The sequence below is a fragment of the Anoplolepis gracilipes genome, chromosome 4, assembly GCF_047496725.1.
Source record: "Anoplolepis gracilipes chromosome 4, ASM4749672v1, whole genome shotgun sequence".
In the NCBI taxonomy this organism is placed as follows: Eukaryota; Metazoa; Arthropoda; class Insecta; order Hymenoptera; family Formicidae; genus Anoplolepis; species Anoplolepis gracilipes.
The window spans coordinates 1,462,800-1,489,784 of NC_132973.1; the positions used below are offsets into that span (position 1 = coordinate 1,462,800).

Consider the following 26,985-nt stretch of genomic DNA (forward strand, 5'->3'; position numbering starts at 1 on the left):
TAATAAAAATGTGACAAATATAAGCACGACCTTTTGTTCTGTTATTTTCGGATTTATATATATATATATATAAATCCCAAAATAACAGAAACAAATATAGTGTGTGTATATATATATATATATATATATAGACACACACACACACACATAAAATATGCACATATATGTGAAAATATAAGAACTTTGACATATATTCTTTATTCAAGCTTTTGCGCGTATCCCATAAAATATTGACTGATAAAATTGTCGTCGGTAATATCACTGTTTTATCCGTCAATCTTTACCCAATTGTAATGTCCTAACAAAAGAAGAGTTTATAGAAAGGCATAGAAACAAATTTCTGCGCTACAATACATATCGTATAGTTTTGTAAAATTTATTTTCTCAATAATAGAAATATCTCGTACGTTGCGTCAGATGAATACAGAAAACTGCATTATCTTTTAAAAAAGATTTCGGTTACCGACTCATGATATTGGTGGAAACATACGGTAACTGCAAGTAAAAAAGAACTATCGTCTTTACCGACGTTTTAAAAAAAATTGTCGACTATAAAGAAAATCGAATCAAGCGTAAATTAATTGCGTAAATTAATTGCGTAATTGATCGATCAAGCAACACAGAGTTAAGAGGTAAGAAACACAACTTCATCTTTAAGAATTTCTTTAAAGAATAGCTGAGAGATTACTTGCGAGATTAAAACTTAAACAGTGACACACGCACAAATATTTTCAAATATATAATTCCACATTACGATATTTTAAATTAATTAATAATTACAATGATTAAGAAAAAAAAATGTTATATAATGGAATAAGGAACATTGGATAATAAGTTATAGCAGACTCGTCGACATTCAGATGTTGAACGTTCGATAACTTATGCGTAACTTATCAATATCTGGCATATTTCCAATTAACGAATAAGCCGCGGAGAAACTTTCCCCATTTCTGTCAAGATGGACATCATACCCAAAGCTGTTCCAGAGCGCAGGGCTAATCAAATTCAAATTAAATTCGAGAACAATCTCGCGAATAATATATTGATCTCAAGAATAATATATATATATTGTACAGGCACTATTCTCGAATACAATAGATTGTGAGCAGACGATTGCTTATCGCATTGAATTAGCTGTTGATAATTTTTTTTTTTGCAACAGTGTGTTTGTGACCATTTAACGGAGAGCACTGAAAACTGTTTATTTATATCCGACGACTCTTTCCCGCACTCAAAGGGCCAGAGTGTAATCTGCCGTGCGGTGAGGTGAGGTCAAGATTGGTGTGCGAGGGCGAGGGTGAGGGCAACGAGTGAACATCGGGATCCAAAGGCAGGGCGGAAAACGTCCCCTTCGCGACACACGCGTGGGCGATTATGGTCTAATTCCCTTGTACGCGCATTCCTGGCCGACCTGACTGCTTTACCTACCAACCTACCTGTGCTTCCACAGGAGGCAACGAGAAAAAAATGCGCTGGTTGCGCCGGTGCACCGCGATAAGCACACGCTCGAGAGGCAGGGGCCGCGGAGGCCCTCACGAGATTTCACCCTCCTCCCCCCCTCCCCCCCCCCCCCCCACGCCGCCGCCGCCGCCGGTGCAAAGAATCTATGTATCTGTTCCCTCTCGATCCTTTCTTCCCGCCCGTTTGCACGCTTTCTCTCTTGCGGTAGAAAGCGGAGAAAGAGAGATAGACGTGGGTGAAAAGGAGGCAAGGCAAATGTCAATATCGACGATGCATCGTTGAGAGGGCGGGAATGAGAGCGTAATTAATCGTCTCTCTCTCTCTCTCTCTCTCTCTCTCTCTCTCTCTCTCTCTCTCTCTCTCTCTCTCTCTCGAAGCCAAGAAATCTCTTCCCTCTTTCTCTTTCTCTTCCTCATTCGATCAATTTGTTAGCATCTTTCGCTTGTTCTTCTCTCCCTCCTTTCCTCCCTCCCTCCCTTTCGCCTTTTTAGCTGTCGCTCATCTTTTACATGTACGTGAAAATTGAAAGAAAATTAGATTGCGCGTTTCTAAAAAGAGTGGAAACAATTATCTTACCGATGATTTTCGTCTCTGGTCTTTGAACCATTCAACAAATTTTTGTGTCAACGAATGCATTTCGAATGCTTCCGTTGGCGTGGCTCGCAGTGTAAACAGCCTTTTAAAGAGCCTATAAGTTACGTTGCAACGACAGCGAGAAAGCAGCCTGGTGGCAGCCGGCGCTTATATTTATTTAAGTTTCGACGACACCGAACATTTGCCTCTGAAGGAAACGTTAAACGCCTGTCCTGGCGCAACGCATCTGCTATGCGCATCTTCAATATCACAAGGAAGTATCCTAATTTGCGGTAATTTAACGCAATAACGACGGAAAGGAAAAACAATACATTTTGAAGAGTTATTTTCCAAATATTTCGATATAGGCAGAAATTTTTGTGACTCCTCATAAAGAGGAACGACGACGTATCTCTCGCGTACGTTTCTTTTCTTATCGAGTACCGCGCATCTACCAGTACGAGGAAACGTGTTTACGAAATATTTTAATTACCTTATCGTCAAATCGCCACGCACTCCGGCAGCTGCCAGTCGAACGCGTGCTTCTAATTGCTGAGCTAGATGGTAGGCTATAGTCCTTTTATGGAACGAAAATGTATGTGTGATATTACCTGATCTTTCAAAATATCACGCATCTTAAATAAGTTGATCGTCATAATCATTAAAGATTATTAGATGTTTCATAAGGATTGCTTACCCCCGTGCTCTTGTGCGACTTAAAATGGCGTCGATGTGAACGATAGCAGGCGATCTTTTGTAAAATAATGTATATCGTTGCAAACTTTCTTACGCAACGCCATCGGTCAGCCACAAGTATTAGAAGCTAATATTAGAAAATATTTTAGAATATTTTAGAATATTGTTATATATCAATTTTAAAACATTATTAATTCTAAAAAAAAAGCACTATAGCACATTTTTAGCTTCTTCAACAGTTTATTTGATTCGGTGGTGATATAGCTATTAAAAAAAATTGTATTTTCGAATCTACGGAGAAGCGGCGACGAAAATCCCACATTTCCGTAAATGACAATGAAAGTATTCGACGCCTCGTCGACACTTGGATATCCTATTCTTTTTTTTTTCTCTGTATCACGTATCCATTGCATGCGTGTCACATGCACGCGCAAGAGCAGCAGGAAGCCCGATAAAATTGTCAAACGGTAACAGGGGGGATCCTGACATTCGCAAAAAGTTACGCTTGTCATTCGCAGGCAATTTTTTCATTCTCGATACTCAATTTCCAGCGTCGCGAGGAAAACTTCCTGCAAGTCTTTTATGTATATCTTATTGAACATTAAAAGCTTTATTTTTTGCCATTATGAGTGATTATGAATAATTCACTCGAAACTAAAATTGTATCGATTGATAGCGTGTTAATACACGCAGCTGGAAGATCGGACTGCAATATTAGACTGCGCTGGTTTCTCGATCAGCTGACTTTAATTTCATCAAACCATTTTCATTGTACGACAGATGGCCGGCGACGACGGACGAAAAAACCGTTGCATCCATTAGAAGTGTGGCGGTTAAAAATGGTAGATACGCGTCGAAAGGAAGGACAGGTTGCCGAGCATGCGGCGCAAAAACGATGGTGTGCGTTAAGGTTTCCGCGAATAATGACGCTCATTGTACAGAAAAACTGCCTGTAATTAACGCCATCGAAAAATTCGCAAAATTATTTTCCGTATCTAAAATTAAATTAAACGGAATAATTCCTAGATAAAAAGAATTTGGACTCAAATCAATTTTTTTTTTTTTTTTTATTAATTTCATAGGGTATATAGATAAATGTCAGTTAAAGAAAAAGGTTTATATAACAACGCTGATTGTGAGAAAAAAATATTGTTGAATGAAAAAAAATTGCTTTGATTCAATTAAACGTCTGCTCCACAAATATGCAGTTGATTCATCTGTATAATTGTTAAATCAATAAAACATTAATGACACGTAATGTTATATTAAAAATATGCTGAATTAAAATAAATTATATAAATCAACAAGATGATGGTATCAAATTCGATTATGTCGTTCATCAATATATGTAAATGCACTATAAATGCAGTAACGCAATATAAATGCAAATCTTATCGATTTATATAATTTATTTTATAAACCAATGAGATGATGCATTTGTATCGATATTAGTATCAAAATCGACTATGTTGATTTATATTATTTATTTTATGCAGTTTAACTGATACAAAATTTAATCTACTAGACTGTATTCAATTATATAATAAAAAATTATTAATTTTACACTTAATTAAAGTGAAAACTTATTTATTTCAGGGGAATTGATATACAATTGATACAATAAAATTCTTCAAAAGTATCGTGCTATCGAAGAAAAGAGTTTGTAAAAAAAAAAAAAAAAAAAAAAAAAAAAAAAGCATGGGATATTAATCTGATTAATAACGTTATTCAATTAATAACTATATATTCAACAGTATTTTTTTCCCCATTGTCAGTAAACAATTACATGGATTGCAACAAATACTTTCCGTTGACTTCGAGAAGTGATAGAGTAATCGTGCATGCTTTCGTTAGCTATATTTGCGACTTGTTTTCTTCACGCAACAACTCACTTCTCGAAGCAGCTCAAAACTAATAAACAAGGTTCTGTCGTATCGATGAGAGCTATCGAGTTATCGGTTGCAATTTCCGCAGATACACAACACGAACCTTGGATCGTCGTCCGTGGCGTTGTCGGTACACGTGTCAGACGGACGAACAAGTAGTACGGCGTGGTAACGGCTTTAATAATTATTTTTACAACGTTTCCGAGTACACGCGGCCTCAGTTCGTCGCGCTTCGCCGACTCGCAGCTGGCTTCCATACAACCCTGCGGCACAAGGGCGGCTCCGCATGCAAACCGACGCGACGAGACGTCGTCCTTCCGTCGCTCGTATCGTTCTTTTTTTTTTTTTTTTTTTTTTTTTTTTTTTTTCAATTCGAATCAAAATCAACGTTTTGCGTAAATTAAATTTCAAAAATATAAATAGGTAATCAGGCTCTAAAGAGAAATATTGAGAAAGCGAGAATTTAATTGTCCTGGAGAGACAAAAATATGTACATACATAATGAATCGAGAGATTGAAAAAAAAAAAAAAAAAAAAAAAAAAGAGAGAAAAAAATTACGCTTGTCAGAGACTCTATTCTCTTTCATAAAACGGAATTATCTCAATGTGTTCCCTGGGAGAAAGTAGGTAAAATTTGACGACGTCAACGTGACGGCTGCGTACAATTTTCACCGCGCGAGGACTGCGTGGAAAGGGCGGAACTTCGTGCGACTCGGTTGGCAGGTGTAAGTAATGAAAGTAACGTGCTCTTTTAAAGTAAGAGGGGAATACTTAATACTTCTTCTGCATCAGGTGCTATTTATAACGAGGACAGCTATTATCGCGATGCCCTATGTAATTTCTCTACTCGTCAAAATGTTCAATAGAGCGACGCTGTACGAGCGTCTTGTGCGCGTTCTCTGTTAAAATATATATATATATATATATATATATATATATATATATATATATATGTATAATATTATTTATATACGTTTGATTATAAAATTTAAACGTAAGAACCTTCTACCCTTTATAATCAAATGTATATAAATTATACATATATTTTAATCTCACTTTGAATCACGAATTGTGTAACATTTTATCATTCATTGGTTCTCAATCTGCAGAAAGCCTAGCGTTGTAGAAAAGTATCTTTCCCGAAGAAAGTCCTAGTTTTCTTAATTACCTATACAACGGAATCAAGACGTTGAGTCGTTTATTTCGAATTTGCAGACTATTAGACGGATGAATTCTTAACACTTGCGAGAGAACTTGACAATTGCTCTTTCGTGCCGAAATCTTAGAGGGATCACTACCACGTGGCTATCGCACGTGGTCATGTTATTGTTTTGAACATAAGGGTGTTGTTACTCCTGCCCAGGAGTAGGATAGGGGAATAGGTACGGAGGGTCGGACACCCCAGGGTAGAGCCACCAGGAGGGATTTCATTCATGATCCCCGAAAGCCACCCCCGTTGCCCGGCTCCTCCAAAGACTGCGAGAGCAGGCGGGCAAGCGATACATTACCACCAGAAAAGGGTAGTTCCGTGTCGAGGCACATGACGTCTCAAGAGTGGTAGGGGAAACCCTCGGATTTGGCCATTTGATATCTTAATACAAGACCCGCGCAAGAAGCAGAAGGAGGAGGAAGGAGGAAGAGGCGTCTCTGTCGAGTCAAGGACGCTCCCACGTCGTATTTTACTTAACGGCAGCCACCACCTTCGCCACACGGGGCAGCGGGAATAGCTAGGTCAGTTCCTCGCATTACCATCCTCTGGACTCGAGGGTGTCGGCCCTACTAGTACTTTCCTCTTCCAGTAAGGGTGATCGCGTGTATGGTTCATTTAATCGGCAGAAGTCTCTTCTCCCGATTGAAGGAAGGAAGGGCAAGTGTCTTGGAGCAGGTGGAGAACATTTTTCAGTTTGCTGAGAACTTTACGACTACGTTACACTATGTTTTGTTTTCCAGTTAAAACATTGAAGATTTGCAAGACATAAAGCGTCAAGATGGTTCAGCATCTTTCGCTACCTTGCGATTGGTCTACCAATCGGAGTCACAAGCGACTCATAATCGAATCGGTCGTATTCAGACCGGTTAAAGCGAGCGATGCTATGGGGATGAGAGAAAGGACAAAAAAAGCAGGGTGTTCTCGCGTTCAAACGCAAATCAACCGACCCGGTTATAACCCTCCTCAGAGTATGCGACTACGAAGGTGTAAGTAGGATAGTTATATGTTAGTTGCCAAGGTCGAGTTATAAAGCCAGACCGTTCGAGATAACCCGATCTATTTTATTGCTACAATGGAGACAAAGCTGATTTGTTACAGTGGTTCTTGATTCTGGTAAATCTTAAAAGATTCAAATTTTTCTAATAAGATTGACGTTAAATCTCTATACAAATCTACCTTCCAATTGTCTTTTTTTTATTTTTAAGACATTTCGAAACAAATGAAAGATTTTTTATATAAAAAAATCGAATTTTAATCGTAATAAAATTAAAGACTAAATATTTTTCTGTAACTTTAACAAAAATAATGACAGTAATCGGTGCAAAATTCTGCGACATATATCTGTACATATCTCTCTTTTTCTCTTTATCTATCTTCGTATCTCTCTCTCCGAAGCGACATTAACTGTCTACTTCCTAACTTAATCCGTAACTTCCGACGCCGCGACAATCTGACATCCTTTTTATTTTCATTGACTCGCTCTCCGAGCCTCTTGTACAGGGGTCTCGTTCCCAGGATTTTTCTATCCACGAGTGAGTGAGCGAACGAGCGAGCGAGCGAGCGAGTGCAGCGCGCACGGCCATGTCCGTCTCTACCTATTCAATTTATATCGTTGCGTAGTACGCACGTATATACTCGTGTCCTCCCTCTCGTCCCCCGTCTCGCAGACGGACGAGGCGAAAAAAAGTGTGCCAAATTGACTGACGAAGAGCAACGATGAAGAGAGCGAGTGTCCGCGCGTGTCTGTCATTCTCCCTTCGGTCTGTCGTTTTAAACTCCAATCGAAAAGAAAACGTCGAATTTACACAACGATACGAAAAAGAAATATTCCCTTATTGCGGCAATGAACGGACACGCATCATCGGCCATTTATCTCTCGTAATTTATATATTCCTATAGGAACGACAAATAAAAGAACGTCCTAGGAAAATATTTCGACAGATAAGCGCGTGAACCACGATTATTATCTATATATAAGAAGGAAAGAAAGAACGATCTTTTCCTCCCCATACATCGCTCGTCGGAGCAATAATTAATCTTCCCGAGTAACTGGATAAAATCGACCGCCCGTGCCAAATGAGAAATTTTCGACGATTAATCGGAAGACGGCATGGCCTCGATTCCAAGCAGAAGGTTCGCTCAGCGTGCCTTCTGCTTTAATTAAAATTGCTAGGCTGCTTCTGAATGGCGTGCTACCTCAAGAATTCGTTCATAACTTGGCGCAATTGGTATAAGTTGCTGAGCAATGTACATAGCGGCTTGGAAAGCTCCGTAATGCTCGATCGACGTTGTCAACAGTTTGTTTTTCGCTTCTTCGGCTGGGAAAGAGAGACAGCCCGCCTTCTAGACGGTCCTCTCGTCGGATACGATGATTCATCGCTTTACCCCTGGTACAGGGTGTTCTCATCGCGCTGTCGCTGTCGCTGTCGCTGTCGCCTGCCTTCTCTGCTCTCTCGGCTTTTCTGCGAAATGGTAGAATCGATAGCGATCGTTGTCTCCTCTCCCAGGGGCGGATTGGGGATTGGGATCGACTACCAAGAGCGTCGTTTACAGTGGCATACATATATATATCCGTATGCGTGTCTCGATCGTGCCAGTAGGAAAACGGCGTGCGACGTTGCGTGGCGGGACACGCACGCACGCACGCACGCACGCACGCACGCACGCACGCACGCACGCACGTACGTACGTACGTATGTACGTACAGATGCACACGTACGTACGCGTGCACACTGCCAAAAGATTCGAAGCGGCAGATGTTAAAACGCCCAATGGAAACCGGTCATGTTGATGTAGCTGCCGACGCGCCGCACCGTAGCGCAACACGAATCGCTATAAAAATATTCCGCCATTGTCTCGTCCGCCACTACTTTTTTTCCATCTATCAACGGCCAATCGCGAGATATATGGTCCTCGTAACTTGAATCTGTACCTTAACATAACAACGTGTGTCGGCATATCGGTGCAATTATAAAAATTAAGAATATATTATACATATATATTATATATATATATATATATATATATATATATATATATATATATACAGGGTGAAAGTCTCAAGGGACGTCATCATTTGTTGCAAGTTTCCAATTTTCGTCATTATATATCTTTGTAATTAAGCCAATTAAAATTCTATTTGAGTAAATTCTATCTGAATTTATTTGAAAAATGTAGTTTTGATAATTTTTTTATTCCAAAAAGTTTAGTTTGCAAAAAGCGTTTTTTTCAATCGCTTATAAATTATTATTGATGCCTCGACATTTTTGCTGAGGCAAAATCGCCTTCAAATGATATTAAGAATCTACCATTAGCAAGTTTTTCACCAATTACAGGACACCCTGTATATATAAGAAATATATTCTCTTTTATATATATATATTCTTAAAATTTTTATAATTGCACCGATATACCGACATACGTTGTTATGTTAAATATAAATAATATATATATAAGAAAAAAAAAAAGTATATATATATATATTAATTTTTCCTCTTAATAAATTTTAATCATTCACAATTTGCCCGTGTAATAAAGACGAGATATAATAATAATAATAGTCATGAGCGAAGTCGCCGGCGATAGAGTGTCAGATTTTATAAGGAAATTATTATATGCCATTAGAGAGGGCCATTTTGACACGCGGGGACAGAGAGGTCAGGTCAACGACCTAACCCGACTTGGCAGACTACCTGGGTCTCGCTGAAGGGCCTAGAAAAACGGCGAAAAAGGCGCTTTTCGATTATGAAAAAGAATTTTAGTAAATACCGACTACATTCATGGTCAAGGTATCACCATTTTCGCGCGCGACAGACCGCGCAACTGTATCGCCGCGCTGAAACGAAAGAGCTAATCAATCAATTCCCGTACTATTCTCGCAATGAGATCTGAGCGAATTGCATTAACCTACAGACATACATTACGTACATATATGTCCGTATGAAAATAGCCGCGGTGTCCGTCTCTAGTTTCTGTCATCGCCAGATTATACTCGTACTTGCCTTTAAAGATTTCCTCTAATCTTTACAATCTTACATTTTTATATTCGGGAAATTCGAGGCATATATTTTTCTCCAAGATTTATTAATATGTGTTGCGTACCGCTTTTAATGTAGGTAGGAAAATAGATTATGTACGATAAAATGTGCACAATTTTTATGGAGAAACAAAGACGAGATACACGAATAAATTATCCCGATCCTAAATGAAAAGAAGGGCTGTGTTCAATTTAGCACGGATGTCAAAAGCAACCGATTCTCTTCCAGCTCACAGCTGTCTACGATTATTATATTTCATAGCTCTCTCTCTCTCTCTCTCTCTCTCTCTCTCTCTCTCTCTCTCTCTCTCTCTCTCTCTCTCTCTCTGTTTTCCTCTCTCTCACTCGCTCTCACAGGCTACCGTATCGATCAGTAGGCACATATACCTGGGTTTTTGTCGCTACCGCGATTCCAGGGAGAAGCGATGCTGGATGACGCGCATCCAGCTCTCTAGCCTCTTTGTCATGTTAAATACATCAGACGCATCCTGTTACTTACGGGGAGCGCCGTTAGTCCCGTTTGTACGATACGTAAGTCCGCGTTTTTTTCTTTTTTTTTTTTCTTTTTCTTTTTCGGCAACTTTTTTTTTAAACACATTTTAACTATCAATTACATTCAAGTTTTTTTTCGCGGAATCGCAGAGTACTCGAACTTTGTAAAAATTCTGTAAACATTACAGAAACTATTTTCAGAAATCGTAGAAACGCCAAAGAAAAGAATGAAATCTTTCAAGATATTATATAAATTGTATAGCACTTTTCACAACATGCGTATGCGCATGTGTGACTTTTCCCTATATTGTCATAGTCGAATTAAAATTGATTCGTTTACCGAATTTGGGAGAGTAAATCTGGCAACTGTTCCTAACTTGGACAGATGTTCGGGTGCTTTTGGAGGCTGCGTGAATCGAAATGAAACAGGGGCCACGTGCGGAGGAAATTCATTTCCTTTTACGGCGGCTGTGAAAAATGCGCGCGCAGATGTGCCCAAATGTTTATTTCAGTGACAACAATTTGAGCATCCGACAACGAATAATCGCTCCTCTTTTTCCCTTTTCTCTTATCTTATATATAGATTTATATATATATATATATATATATATATATATATATATATATATATATATATATATATATTTTGTCACCAATTTCATCAAAATTAAACAGTTTTTATGAGTCTCTTAAAGTCATTTGTTTATTCTAGATCTATTTGTTTATTCAGAAAAGGAATAATTTTTTGTAAACAATTTACATCGTATAATGAAAAAGAATAAAGAAAAGCACAAAATAATAATTTATACATATTTCACATATCTAGACACACAGAAAACTAAATGATATTCTGTTTATAATTACTAATTTAAAGATAAATGTGATGTGTTTTTCATAATCACGAATAAGGAGCGAATATGTCGCGATCATATCTTTCAAGGTGGACCAAGGAGATAAGCCGATTAAACGCAATAGAGAATCACCATCTGCCGGCTTTCCCGTCGAAAAGGTCCATGGCCGAAGAAGAAGCGGAAAAGCTTCCCCCCCCCCCCCCTTGATCCCCATGACACGATCGACTCATAAATTCCAGAAATCTAAAACCAGCTTCGCCAATGAGAATACAACGTATCAGACGCAGACAAAAAGATCCATGACAGATCGACGTGTATGTATGTATATACATTGGATTCTTGTTCACAGGATCTCCCATGGTAACCATAGCTACTGTACAAACAAGATGGCCGACGGCTTCCGGTTTCGGCTGCGACGCGGCAGCTGTGCGGATCTAGTTTCTAGTCTCGCGCTGATGGAGCCGGGAGATGAAGAGGGGCGGCGAATTGTTCAGAATTGATTTCAAATCTCGAAATTTCTCTTAATTTCCAAAATGCCTTTAATTCAGACAATTAAAAAATATATCGCGCTAAGCGATTAAACAGCAATCTGAGATACCTACTTCCGATGATACTCGAATTACTCGATGACTCGAATATGATTTGTCGACTGTCGTTCTACGCGGGGAGATTAACGCGCTTTAATGACGTCATCCACGCGGCATCCATTAATGCGGACAAAAGATGATCCTAGAAGATCGATGAACGAAGAACGCGCACCCCTCACGTCGAGGCGCGCGGTCCTGTCAGAAATAAATGCTCGCAAGCTGTCGCTCGGCACCTCCGATTTCGATTTCAATTCACCGATTGCACCCCGCGAGGCCAGGTCTAAGCAGCAGCTAATCCCAATTACAAACGACCGTTAATTTTTATCGGCGGATCAGGCAAAATCGGGTCACCGCTCGTACGAGAGAATTATGGTTTATCTCTCCCTTTCTCACCCTCCACGCATTTCCAGCGCGTTAATCGATCGCGCGCCAAGCCGCCTTGATTTATGTTTACACGCTAATTATCCTCATTTACATAAAGATAGAACGCGCCGTTCAGATTCGCATCGCGCGGAGAAGCTAATGATAACTTCTGGCGAAGAGAAATCCTACATCTTGGCAATTAACTTTTTACACGCGTCTGTTTCGCGAACGCTTCTTCGTCATCTCGCACTTTGAAGAGAACTGTACGCGCCTTAAGAGCGATTATCCTTGATCGGCAGCGGTAGGTTAGTATAGTAGGTAGGTACATATCGTACCAGCTAGATTCGCTTTTATGACGTCATAATGAACCGACAATCAGCAGCGTTGTCGACATAATTCCCGTGGCGTTGTCTCGCTCCATCCCAGTCAACTCGATATTGTTCCCGTTGCTCCTTTTTACCTCCCGTCTTCTTCGCCAAAGAGAGTGAATCCAACATATATATAGACTTTTCGGAAAATTAATAGACGTCGAGTATGCTGATGTGCAAATACTGTGAGAATTGCCGGAAAATATTGAAACAAACTCGTACGAATTGTCACGGAACGCATACGGAGAGCATACGGAGAGCTTTTACTCCGCTCGCTTTCGCGCGGGGACTTTGAAGTTAAATCGATGGGAAGCAATATGGTCGAATTGAAACGAGCCACACGGAGAGATCGGCGGGGATGGCAAGGGGAAAGAGGGATAAACGCGATGTGGTTGACGTATACGTTCGAAATTGGTCGCGCGAAAATGGAAGAGCTTTCAAATCGGTGTTCTTAATTGACCGAACGATTGACTGTCGCGACGATTACATATCGTGCGATCCTATATATATCAAAGACACGCATGCGATTCCTCGATTTGATCAACCACTTTCGTACAAGTCTCAAGGCTTCTTTCCAGCGCGATTACACGCATTCACTTTAGTTCGATTAGTCGCACAAACGCTTCTTCAATTAACTATTCATCAATTTATGTATATATATTTAAATTTTTTAAAAATCTAAAAATATAATTTTATCTTTTCATAGAAAGTTGAGAAATAAATTAGAAATAAATAAGAGAATAAAAAATGAAGTTAAGTTAGAAAAATGGCGAGTAAGAGCAAATGCTATAATTAGTGTGTAAAAATTTTATTCTAACAATAAGTAACAAATTAATCTGTTATACTAACGTACGTTTCGTACGTATTTAACTGTACATTGACTTATCATTAAATGACCGGTATTAAAATACCGGTAAATAATTATACGAAAGTCTAGGAAAAGTTAGACATCATTATACTTAGTCAATCGGTCAAAATTAAACATGAAATTTGATTATAAGAAATTGTTGAGTTGATGTGTTCTTTTTTTGGTCAGTAGGCCAAGAAGTGACACATGGGTTGACTCGTCAAATTAAAAATAAAAATAATAGGTTGCAGGAAACCTGTATTGAAATAATTCAAAATCAACTCACAATTTCACTAGTTAATAAAACAAATTTTTAGAAGAGACAATGTGTTAAATTGTAACTTGCATAATTGGTCCAAAATTTCTTAACTATAAAGATGTTTAACGATGGACCGATCTTACGATAATGGTAAAAGAGTCGACAGTTATATCTTTAAAATCCTAAATAATAACAAACAAAGTCTTTCAGATTGTTTAGATTTTTGGCAATTTCTTTTGCAAATTTATGCTGTTTATTTATCTTTTTCTGAATATCCTCTCTGAGGTCAATCTTTTGTTATAAAAACTTTCTCTATCCAAAATTTTAATATATTATATATTTAATTTAAAAAATGAAGACTCCCGGCACGGGAAAAATGTATCATCTCTTGCGAGAGATACGATGAATATTTCTGCCGGAATTTCTTTTTCTAAATTGCACGAATCTTTTCGCGGGAGAATCGCACACGAGATAAATCAATATCAATGGTAAATCCGTGCCTCCTTTTTCTCCTTCCTCGGTGGCGAAGGGTAGGGAACTCAGAAAAAGGATGAAATGATGCGCCACTAATTTTGTTACGTTCGTCATCGGCGACGCGTATTGTGCGCGCGCGGTGCACGTGCACCAAGAAAGAAATGTATTTTCAGACGCATGCGCCTATGGGTCTATGTACAGGGTGGTTCATCACGTATGTATATAGGACGACGTGGCGTGGCGTGGCGTGGCGTGGCGTGGCGTGGCGTGGCGTGGCTTGGCGTGGCTTGGCGCGCCGCTGCCGCTACAGCAGCTGTCAGACAGCTGTACGGGGCTTTTTACCTGCTCCGCGCGTTTACGCTATAATCGCGCGTACGATTCCAACTGCTTCGACGAAACATACCGGTAACGATCCGCGGAATCGATCGTGGATCTCGTAGTAAAATCTACATGCGAGGGGGGACGAAAAACTCCTGTCGTAATTTTCCTCGTCGTTCTTTTGCTGCTGCTTTTATCGTCTCGCTGGTTGTTCTTTCGCGATCAACCGTGCAGCTCCGATTAATGACTTCTTTGTTAGTTTTACTGCTTTTCAAATGATACTGTTATTCAAGTTGCGCGGTCTCTTTTTTTTTTTTTTTTTTTTTTTTTTACAAGTATCACGCTCGAGAACGACGTGGTGTGTGATAGACGCGATTATTTTGATTGCGTAAAAAAATTCTTTATTACAATCTACAGTCTACGGTCTAAAATAAGCGATGATTGATAACCTAATGAAAGCTGAATATCAATTCTAGTTATCTGTTTATCAAATTTTTATCGTCGAATATTTGTACGATGCGTAATAATAAAATGTAAGTGTGCGAAGAATAGAGGTGGCAGTTTGCTGCGTTCGCGTTTAGCTATCGCAACCGCCTCGAAGACGTTACATCCGGCAAGCGGTCGGATCGATACGCGAGAGAGCGGAGAGAGTCTCTCTCTCTTTCCCTGGCATCGACCCTGAAGCCAAGACAGACCTTGGACTCCCGTGAAAGGGAAATTCAAGGTATCCTGGCGGAGAAGGGTACATCGCTGAAAGATATCAAGCTTCATCTTTCCCTTATTATGAATCTATTCGTGAAAATATATTGAAAAAGAAGAGAGGGAAATTCTCTCGCTATTATAATCTTGCTAGAATATTACCTGATAATAATTTTCCAGATACTCGAGCAAGATTAATTTTAGTTTGCCGTTTCTGGCTTGATAAATAAATAGAAAGCCATTAACTTAATATATCTCCAATCGATTCGTCACGAGATCCAAAGATCCGACGAGCGTGTAAATCGTGCAACGCGCACGCAGCGTCACCCATACGCCTGTACGAGAGCATGACTCAGAGCACACAGACACACACACACACGTTTGACAGACGCACGCACGCACGCACGGCACGCACGCACGCGCTTGATGCATGGAGCTGCAACTCAAAATCGATATAGCGAATCTAGCCAGATTATATCCTTCGCGGGGCTTCGCACAATACTCGTAATCCGCTGTAAACCGTGACCGCAGTTGAGAATGTAATATATTTAGGCGCATGTCTAAAATCGATAACAAATGGATATTGCGTGTGCGGTGGGAATGCAGCCAAATCTGATATAAAGAAAATAAAGAACGTTGTAGAGAAGAATTAAAAATCTCACTTTAGAAAAGTATAAGTTTGTTATTAAATTAGATTGTTTTTAACGTCTCGCCCAAGATATTTAATTGAATAAAATATAATAAATTCATATCAATGGAAAAAAAAAGAAATTTAAACTGCTTGTCTTACGCGATACAGTTCTCTTTTTCTAACAGATGCGAAATCATTTCTTTCAGTATACTAAAGGGCTAGAAATTTTATCAAATTTTTTTACATTTCTACTTCTTCGCTCTTATCTCTTCAATTATCTACTCAACCTTAAAGGTAGCTCTGCGTTTTGCGTTTTTCAAGAATAATTACACGGTAAAGTGAAAAACTCTACCATGTCATCAAGTGCACGTGAGCTCGATGACGCTTTCAAATAATGATCGCTTGGTTCTTAGAAGAAAAGATTTCTGGTAAACTTTATATCAACAATATTTGTGTATGCGAGATTACAAAATCTTTTATACATCGTATCGTATCACGCAGCTTTTATCATAACATTAAGAGTAACAGCGATATAATTTTACAGTTAGTTAATATTCCGACATGCAAGGATCCGCGTTGAATCTTTAGGTTGAATAATATAGAACTGGCTTTACAGTTTCCTCGTCCTGCGTTCTGGCAAATAATCTTAGCTGGGATACCGGCGTCAAAGAGGGGTGAAGAGGGATATCGCCGCGAGAAGAGAGAAAGAAGGAAGAAAGACGACACCTGCGCGCGTATGCGTGCGAGAGAAAGAGAGAAGGGAGAGCGAAAGGGGGAGGGATGAAGGTGAAGAAGGGATGAATTATCGAGGAAGAGAGATGCGAAGGGTGAGACATACAGGGGAGAGTGGAGAGAAGCTGGGGTAGAGGGGTGCAAGGAATCTCCATCGTGGCAAACGGGTCGATCGAGTACGTGTGCAAACATTTTCCGCGTGCGTTTTCTTCGCGTATGGGTGAAAAATTCGGCCAGCACGAAAGAAGGGAGAGATGAGAGAGCGATAAGAAGAGAGCAGCGTGCGGGGAGAGGGGAGAGGAGATAATTTCTTATAAACGTATATAAGCCATGCTAAGAATTTGACAGAAGAGAGAGAGAGAGAGAGAGAGAGAGAGAGAGAGAGAGACGGGGGAGGGAGGGGAGGGAAAGAGTAAGTTTTACCTCTCTTTTCTTCTCTCTTTCGATCTCCCCCCCCCCCCTTCCTCCTTTTTTGCGTAGAAAATTTTTAAAAGTGCGAAAATAAAGTCCGAAAGGGACAGGCGCTGAATAATAAAACACGTGTCACTCTGTTTTTTAAATCATGCTAAACTCATAAATATGTAATATTCGTTCAGACGTGAGATTACTTTGAAAATTTAAATATTTCAGTGCGTAACGATAATTACTTATCTTCACATTCAAACGCATACGAAAAAGATTTTATACATTTTCGAAACGAGCTGCGTTTATTGATTAACATGAAAAACTTTAAAAAATTAAGCACGCCGAGAGCTGGAGAATATCTTTTTACGATTCCCGTGTCCCGGCCCCGGCCCCGGCCCCGGCCCCGGTCCCGGCGTTGTAACGCGTAGAGAATTCGAGAGAAACCGTTCGAGGCGCGCGCGCGCTCGCCGCACGTGCGTGCCTGCGTGCCTGCGTGTGTACGGGGAGGCTGTGACTCATCCTGCGGGAGAGGGAGAAAGAGAGCGAGTCCTGTTCCCGCGGCAGGAAACAACGAGTGGGGGTGGGGATCGATATATCGACTCGAGAAACGCTCCTGCCGTTAGCGGGAATTGCGTAGCTTCAAGGTCCACCCTCGCACCCCGCCACCTCTCCCCTTTCTACGTTTTGCTTTCTCTTCTCTCTCTCTCTCTCTCTCTCTCTCTCTCTAGCTTTTACCCCTCGTAGAGTCGATTTTTCGAGCTAACTCGGAAGCGATTCTCTGTTTCGTTCATTTAAAATCGCAACGAAAAACGTCTTTACACTCGCGATAAATATGTTTCGCCTCTGTTTTATGTTTCGCGAGATATTGAATCGTACTGTGAATACTGTAACGTACTGTACGTTGCAAATAATCTGTTAAATTCGAAAGACATAAAATAGTACGGATTCAATGAATTGTATCAAAGAATAACAGAGTTTAATCAAAGATTGCGCGGTCGATTGTCGTTAAGATCGGTTATTGCAAACTGTATTGAGAGCGTTTATCGAATTTCCTTGTTACACGAAATAGATTCTGTGCTGCTTTTCGCAGCATCCCAAAGTATCGCATCGAAACGCTGATGCGCAGCATCATTAAGTTTTTAACGGCCGCGTCGGCGGCACGAGCCTGTCGCATTATTTTGCCATGACGAAGAGCGCGAACGGGTTGATTGGCCTGCCGTCAGATAACCCTGAGCAACCGAGAATTGTATCCGGTTATCGTGCGGTTATCGCTTTGGCGAATAACGCAAAAAGCATTCGTAATGCACTCGCGAAACTCGCTCCGTTCGTTGAGACAAGCCGAACAGTGCTGTAGTTAACGTAACCGAAACCCTCGTCCCTATAAAACAGACCCCCTTTCTCTATCTCTCTCTCTCTCTCTCTCTCTCTCTCTCTTTCTCTCTATCCGCTTCTCGCTGGCTTTGACGGGCTTCCGTTGTTTCGATTTATCGAGAAACCGGAACCGAAAAGCAGCCGCTTCATTATTTCGTCGCTCGTATTTATTTCGTCCTTGATAAAAAAATAAAAAAAAGCAATTCAGAGCCGCAAAATTTTTTTATGTTCTTCGATCTCCGTTCGTCCGTATGAAAAAATATATCGAATTAAGTATTAACGCGTACGATGTATTATTCATTATCCATGAAATTTAAAAATATCATATCGCGTTAAAAATGCGACACGCGATACAAGAATGCTTCGGATACGAACCTGTTTGTATTTTTATTCGCGAGTAAAAAAAGCAGTAAGAATCGTGCAAAGATGCTATACGGCGGGTCGATGATCCATGTGTTTATGAGAAATCGGGTCAAAACAAGGAGGAAAGCGATAAAAATCAAACCAGCACAGTCGAGGGGGAAAGAGTGGATGTCGGCCTCTCGACAGCAGGTGTGCGATGAACTCTCGAGGGCAGAGTCCTTTCTCGCGGGCGAAAGGAAAGACAGAGCAGGGACGGCCGTTTCTTCCCTTGGGATAAAGAGGGTGTTAAGTTCTAGGGGGTGCGGGGTTGTTGTGACGGCGTGCCTATACACCGGTCTTCGACTCTTGGCGATCTATCATCCCTTTCTTTCGTCGTGTTTCATTTTCGCCACTTTTGACGTTGCCAAAAATAGTCGGAAATCTGACGTGCCAGCAGATTGGACAGATCGAACTTGTGCGAAAGAAAGGAGGGGAGGAAAAAAATTTTACTCGAGTAATTTGAAGTCTAAATACTTGGAAATGCAAAAACGTAGGAAATTTAAATTTCCAATTTCTCTAAAATGTCTTCCTCTGTTCTCGATCAGGAAATGAGAAATTCGTAAACCATCCTATAAAAAAAAAAAAACAAACTGATCCTCTTAAATATAAAACCGATTAGATATATGTGTAGCGCGCTATCGGGAAGCTGTAAAGTGCACCGATCAGCGAAATGCTAATTGATAAATGGCATAATGTTATCAGAGGATTATGTTGACGGCAACGTCGAGACGGGACGTACGGTTCGGCGCGCGTGTCGCCGGCAAACAACACGTCTGTTTCTGAACGAGACGAAGTTCGATATGCGATTATTATGACCCGCGGTGAGCCTTGAACTTGCCCTACGATAAGCGAAGCCGTTTTACGAGCCGTTGTTGCTGCGTGCCTCGCCTTCTCGAAAGGCATTCGCTAATAATCACCGAAGCGATATATACACACCGCGCACATAACATGCGTGGCTCGCTAATCAGATGAGAACAATCGCGACACTTTTTAATTAACTTGCGTATTACGTATTACACTTAATCAAATATATTAATTACTAAAAAATTGATTTTTCTAAAATGTCATAAGCAAGTAGTTTTATTTTTACATTAATATTTTTACATTAAAAGCAGGCATTAATTATACATACAAAAAATTTAGACCTGTCAAACTGAAAACGCAGCGAGATAAGATATTTACATTTCCCGTTTGATATCGACATAGCAATTGGAATTAACTCAGACTTGATCAAACGCGAGATTACAGGTAGTTCGACGCCATCTCTAGTTGCGGTAGCAGCTGAACAGTTAACCCACCAACCCCCTATTCAATGTCGCTACAATAATAAACCACCTCGGTTATCTGTATTTCTGTATTTCCCTCAGGGATTCTCGGTACATTCAGGCATCGAGGCCAAGTTCAAGCTATATATATCGTTCTATAACGGCGTTTTGTCTGTACATTTATACCATCTTGTACCATCACGGTTATACATTGCGTATGTCTATCGTGATATTAAAATATCACTTTTTTTTTTTCTTTTAAGAAGAAAGTAAAAAAATTTTACATTATATTTTATTTTGCTTTTTATGAATTCTATCGCATTTTTATTAATGCACAGAATGAACTCCATCGAGAGAGAGCAAATTAAACACATTTTATAAGACGCGCGTGATAAGATATATACATATATACACTATGTGTAATAAAAGCGATAAGATTAATAACAAATAAAACAAAATTTAAGGCAAAAAAGATTTTTTTTGTCTGTAGAAACAATCATCGGAAATCGAGTGTGTATGTGTTTGTTCTTCTTCGATAAATCATTCGATGCTGCGTATTTTGATATTTTTTTTTTAAACATACGCACACATTTCTATTTCTTGGATAAAATAATAGGCACTAGATACTTGTAAATTTCATTTGTCGACGACAAGAAAGTTAGTTTAAATCACAGACAATTGTTTCACTCTCATCTCACTAAAATATTAATTTTAACTAACCCTTTACGATAATAAAAAATACGCATTTTATTGTTATATAACTGAAGGAAGGTTTAGTGTTAAATGTGGCAACGCGAGTGGATGGTGCGACTATAAATTGAAGATTCGATGGTACTCACCTTCTTCTCCGTGAGCTTCTCGCATCTCCTCATCTTGCAGATCTGATGGCTCTTATCGTTTCTGCAGGGCGCACAGTCCCCGCAGTTGTCTTTGCGCTGGCAGCCTATGCACTCTCCGCATCTCTTTCGTTTCTTCTTCGCCGGCTTGTCCCCGAGGCCGCCGTCACCGTCGCCGTCGGTCATACCACCGCCGAGATGATGCACGCCGCGATTCGCAGTGGAGGACACAGCGGCGACCTGGCCGGAACTCTCCACGTTGCCGGTACCAGCACCGCCGCCACCGCCACCACCACCTCCGCCACCATCTTCCGACTCCATGGAACCCGCACGGATTTTTCTGCGCTCCTTCTTACGGCCGTCGATGCCGATCGGTCGCGAAGTCGGTGATGAGTCCAGCACAGTCGACATTGGGTTTTGAAAATTTGCATGGTGCAGTTGTGGATACTCGGGCTTCACCACGGTTAGCACTGTATGATGAGGGTGACCCGGCGGTGGCGGAAACGCTTGGACCGGACTGGAGCCTAACAGCTGTATATGACGCTCGTCGAGTAACTGCTGCTGAAGCGCCGGGACTTCTCGAGCCTGTACCGGGGCCGGTACCAGGGGATAACCAACCGATCCGCGATGCGAGTGCGGTGTTGGAAGCGGTGTCCCGAGCGTGTGGAAACTCGGCAGGCCCACAGCCGACGTGACCGGTGGCGAATGCGAGATGGACGCCGGTGATAGTGGCGTCAACGCCGTCAGTTGCGGCTCGGCTTCGCTTGGGGCGGTGAATTGACTGGCGAAGCTGGGCAGACCCTCTATGCCGCCCTTGGACTCCCATGGTCGATATTGATTCGCCAAAACTACCTCGCGGGAGTCAATCAGCCGCCCGGTCAGGCCCTCGTAGTAATCCCAGGACGACATCAGGCCCGGGCCAACGTCCTGGGGGTGGAGAGTCGTCAGCGTCGTCGAGGTGTCCATCGTATTATCGCCGGCGAAGCTGCTGAAGGGCGGTAGATGCCGCGCGGACAGGTCGCCGGCGCCGACCGTGCCCGGTGAGGTCGCGACCGCCGCCGGAGGGCTCGTCGGGACCCTCTCGGTGGCGACGACCTCCTTCGTCACCTCGGCGCTCATCTTTCCTGCCACGTCATCGCGACCTTAAGGTCCCCCGTTCGGCGAGTCTCGCCACTTGACGGTGGTAATCCTTTTTTTTTTTTTTTTTTTTTCCTGGATCCTGTTGGGATCGGGAGCGATACTCCCTCTCGCGTTCTGGTACCGACTTTCTTCCTCGCCGCACACTTGTTCCAAAGATGTACGCGGGCTCGAGATTATCTAGTCTTTTTCGAGCGTATAATCAATGAAATTTTTGCACGCGACATTATTGGTGCTTCTTTCGCACTTCGATTCTCTTAATGTGTCAGCTGGGAATCCGACTTTGAGACGGCGTAGTGTCGTTTATGGATTTGACATTCGCAAGATTTGTTGTCGTTTTGAAGTAATTCTTCAACTTTGATACACGATGTAGCGCAGTTGGCGAGTCTTTTATTTCGTAATCTTGTTTGTTGATTCTTCAATATTACTCTCTCCCTTTTCTTTCTTTTTTCATTCAGTTTCTCACTCGTGCGCTCTCTCTCTCTCTCTCTCTCTCTCTCTCTCTTCCTTTATCTCTGTCTTTATCTATATCTCTAGCTCTGTGTCTTTGTACTCAACAGGTTTAGGCTACGAACTGAAGTAGATCGGTTACTCTGGGAGTGTTCGAGCAAATCTCGTTGATTTCTCCCTTTGTCTGCTTCTTCTTCCTTTCGCTTGGCGAAAATCTGTCACGTGATGCGTCCAGTTTAAAAAATGCACTTATATTTTATGGCTATTTCTATAAACCTCTACAAAATGGCGCCGGCTTGCTTAACTCTTAATCGGCTCTGACGAAGGAATCGGTGTGTGTGTCTCACTATTATTTCATCTGACGAGAGATTATGTTATTCAATGAATAGAAAAAAATGGTAGATTCTTTGGTTTACGGTCCTGCTCTCGCACTGTACTTTGTCTGTTCTCTTTCTCTCTCTCTCTCTTTCTTTTCTTTCCTTTCCTTCTATTTTTTTTTAAACTGCTGCCGTTGTATGTTTGCACTTGTTCGTTTATTTTAAGAAATTTGTAGATAACACTGTGCCTAAAGAGTTATTTTTTTTTATTCCAAGATAAAATAAATCTTGCTCTACTCTATTCTACTTTTTCGCTATTTTCTTTCTGTTTCTTCTTTACAATGAAATCACTTTCACCTTGCTTTCTTCCCCGATTTGGCACTGGCGGAGTTGTTTATTTTTTTATCTGTTTTTTTTTTCTTATTTTCCTTCTTCCTCGTTAGATATATTTTGTACACTTATTAGATAATATAGCTCTTAATCTTTTGTCTTCTTCTGAACCTAAGCTCTTGGAATATCTTCTTTTTGTGTGGTCTTTCTTTACGTCAATATAAACATACTAATTACATATTTCTTTCGCGCTTCGTAAGAAAATAGAAATCACTTGAGGTTAATGTGGCTTGTTAGAAGGCGATTGATTTGTACGATCTGAAACAGGAAAGAGAGATTTGTTCATTAGAAATTCGTAAAGTATCTCGCTTGAAAGAAAATAAAAATTATTCAAATGACAAAAAAAAAATTGCTCGATCGACATTAATTATATATCCGTCAGCGGCATATCTCAAAACAAAGGGTGAGAAATCAACAAGAAAAAGGGGGATGCGCGGATTAACGAATGTGTTGTACGTTACGTGAGCGTGAGCGAGCACGTGACGTGAGACTATGTGAGAATGTGTCACAGACATTATAACGTGACCATCGCTAAGCCAAGGCTACTATTACGTTCGGTGTGTGTTCGCGCACCAACTCTCGTACGTTTGCTTTGATATTCGCGTACGTTGTGTCTAGCTGTTTCATTCACGTTGCTTAGAAGTCTGACGATGGCTTGGAACTCGTCGTGTCATTCCGAGTAGGCCAACTGATCGGAGACAAACAAGATAAAAAATATCGCAATGTAGACGAGAAAAAAACTTTTCCAAAATGAAGAAAATCAGTTTTTTTTTTTTTTTATATTATATATAACAAATATATATATATATATATATATATCATATTTTTATATTTAATCAAACAACATTTCAACATTAAACATTAAATTTCTCATTCATTTAGCATCTAAATATATGCATGATAAATTTACTTGAATTAACAAAATACCTAAACACATAGATATACAAGGTATATTGATTTTATTATTGATTAATCTTTTCAAGATACGATTGTTCGCGCTCGTGAGAGTTTCGTTACCATCGTCAAAAATCCGACTAGCCCTCTGTGAAATATCGATCGATGTTTACTCTCTCGTTCTCTCACTGATTCTCTTTTTCCTATCTCCTCTTCCCGCCTTTCTCTTTTTCTCTCCGCACACAACCAATATATATCGAATAAACTCTTTTACATAGGGTGGCGAAAACAGCACGAAACTGCTTATCTGACCGAATGGGATATATTATTTTTAATGTGGATAAAAATCAGACGTTTATGAAGGAAGCAAAAATTACGAAAAGCTATTAGAGTTGCAATCAGATTATCCCTCAATTGTATAAATGTGAGAAGATTCGTCTCTCTGGATGTTCCACTACCCTGTATATATAATCTAGGTGACATACACACGCGCATGCGGCTGTGACGGAGAGCTTTCGCAAAGTACGCAGATATATAACGTAAACCGTGCGATGGTAGCTATATAGCGGGTGCTTTCCCAACCCTTCTGTCCGCCTCGTTTTCCACCCCCAAACTCTAATAGCTTTACAGCTGTGACCGCCCGGCGCTTTCGCTATCGCTGGAAACTTGCACTGTCGTTTGGCCAGAACTTTCGCTCGCCGATTTGACCTTGCGGAGATGCGCCTGCTATTTCGCGCTGCACGTGAGTGATATCGTTTACGTACTTTAAGTGCATACTTGTCGATGCAAAAATTTAAGGTTCTATTCCCGAGTTTTTATTTCGATTGTTGCAATAATTTAATACTTTATTAATACTTTTAATACCGTTGCAGTCCAATCTTTGTGTTAATCCGTTTTCATAATTAATATAGACGAATGTAAAATTATATTTCGTATACTCTGACTAAAAATTCGCAATTATTTGCAGATATAATAAAATATGTTACTTATTCGAATCCTTACTACTTCATTAGACTGACTAAATTTTCATATAAACCGTTCGGAGGGATTTCGTATTAGTAATTGAACTTTATTAAAGTCCATAAATCTTGGGCCTAGACTAAATATCGTGAACTTTAGTCTTTAAAGGTCGCGAATCTCAGAGTAACGCTAGGAAAAAAACTCTAACATAAGTTAAATCATACACTTGTTTATCTGTAATGATTATTTCATATGAATTCATTTTATATCTAGAATTACATACAAAATCTAAATGTAAAACGATACTAAAATAAACAAATAAAAAAAAAATTATGCTTTTACTAACAATAAGACTAATTTAAAAAAAAAATTTGTTGTAAAATATATAAATATAAGTTAGTTTCAAGTAAAAAATATATTTAAAAGTAAAATTAATTTTTTTCAAAATGATGAAATGCAATTTTTCATTTTTATGCGTTTAATAAGAATAGTCGTGACACCCGTTAGCCCACCACCTCCGCTTGCACTTTCGTCGAATCGACTGTAGGTGCATGCACAAAAATTCAATATCACCGTCGCGCGTCATACATAGGGTGATCTAAAAGAATATAGAAAGAGTTATTGCTTTCTCTTTCTCTCGTTGAAAAATAAGTAATCCGAGTCTCTCGAATGAATATTAATGTGATTAAATTCAATGACCTATTGTATTTACAAAATAAAAATTTGCCAAACATGTTCTAAAGTAAATATTTAACAAAACAAATAAGCAGCAAACTATAAATGACATTATTCTACTTTATAACAAATTTTGTCTCGATAATTCCAGTATTAGATCTTGTTTAACATTGATACCAAAATATTACTATAACTATACTAATAACTAAATTTTAACAGAATTTTGAACAAGAAAAATGTGGAAAATTCCTTTGGGCATATGTATAATTTAGGCACCGAGATACGAGTAATAGGACACCTTTTTTGGGACACTCCGTATAGTCGCGACAGAGAACGAGTCGTTTGCGGATTCTTTCGTCCACGGCGAAGCGCAGAACGCGAATTCCGAGAAGCGCATATAAACCAGCTGCCATAGAGACCCGGAGATTCCACACGCTTGGAATTAATATTAGCCGTGCGTCGCTAACGGAAACGTCGCCGAGAAAAATCGCACCCGCTCTTCGATTCGTAAAGCTGAATTCTTATTCACCGACAAAATTCCCCCGAATTAACGCAACAAATCTTCTCTTTCGTACGATTTTCAATTCTGGGGCTAATTTTAATCTAACAAATTCTTACAAATTTCTTCGAAAATTGCTAAAACAGTAATTTTCTAGGAATAGAAAATTTTACGATAAATAACAAGTAAATCTATTAAATCCTTAAAAATGCTATTGCGAACATAAGTATGGAACGGTAATATTTCTGTTGAAACGTGAACATGCCCCAACAGCGTACTGTTTGTTTCGTGCATCGAGAAGAAAAAGAGTAGAATGATTCGCGCGCCATTTTTGCCGCAGCATATTGCCGAAATTAGCGCGATGCCATCGCGAGAAAACGAACAGACGACACACGACAAGAAGGCAGATGAGGCTTCAAGTGTTCAAGTTGAACTCGAACCTTTCAACAATTTCCTAGAGATTTTATAACCTTTTTCATCCGTCCCGAAGGGAATTAAACCGGGAATAAAATCGCAATATATCACGGGCTATATTACGAAAATTATTGACTCTAGAATTTTTTTGCAAACAAAATCAAACTAATCCCAAACTATTTGAGAGCAAGCGAAGAAATCAGAAAGGCTTCCAACAACCTTGGAGAATTTTTTCGTCTACGTAAAAACGATGAAATAATTTTGTTCCTATCTACGTGATTCAACGTTTTCTAGACGATTTAAGGAGTATCACACATGGAAGAAACTCTATGCCGACCATGTCCTCGATGCAGCGCGCAGCGCACAGCGCGCAGCGCGCACGCGGACGAATGGGCCGCGCGAAGGGCCGGGGTTGGGGCCGGGGTTGGGGCCGGGACCGGGGCCGGGGCCGGTGCGTGTGCGCGTGCACATCCGTGGGACCTTGAAT

General features: G+C 40.2%; 1 protein-coding gene across 13 annotated transcripts in view; it reads right to left on the reverse strand.

Annotated features, from left to right (window-relative positions):
- Nucleotides 1-26,985, reverse strand: part of Tet (tet methylcytosine dioxygenase-like) — a 62,822-nt gene that overhangs the window by 20,544 nt on the left and 15,293 nt on the right. For all 13 annotated transcript variants that reach the window (XM_072891010.1, XM_072891011.1, XM_072891009.1 and 10 more), the window contains one exon: nt 20,766-23,314. In XM_072891010.1, coding sequence (XP_072747111.1) covers nt 20,766-21,881 — 1,116 coding nt within the window. In that variant the 5' untranslated portion in view covers nt 21,882-23,314. The remainder of the gene's footprint in view (nt 1-20,765; nt 23,315-26,985) is intronic.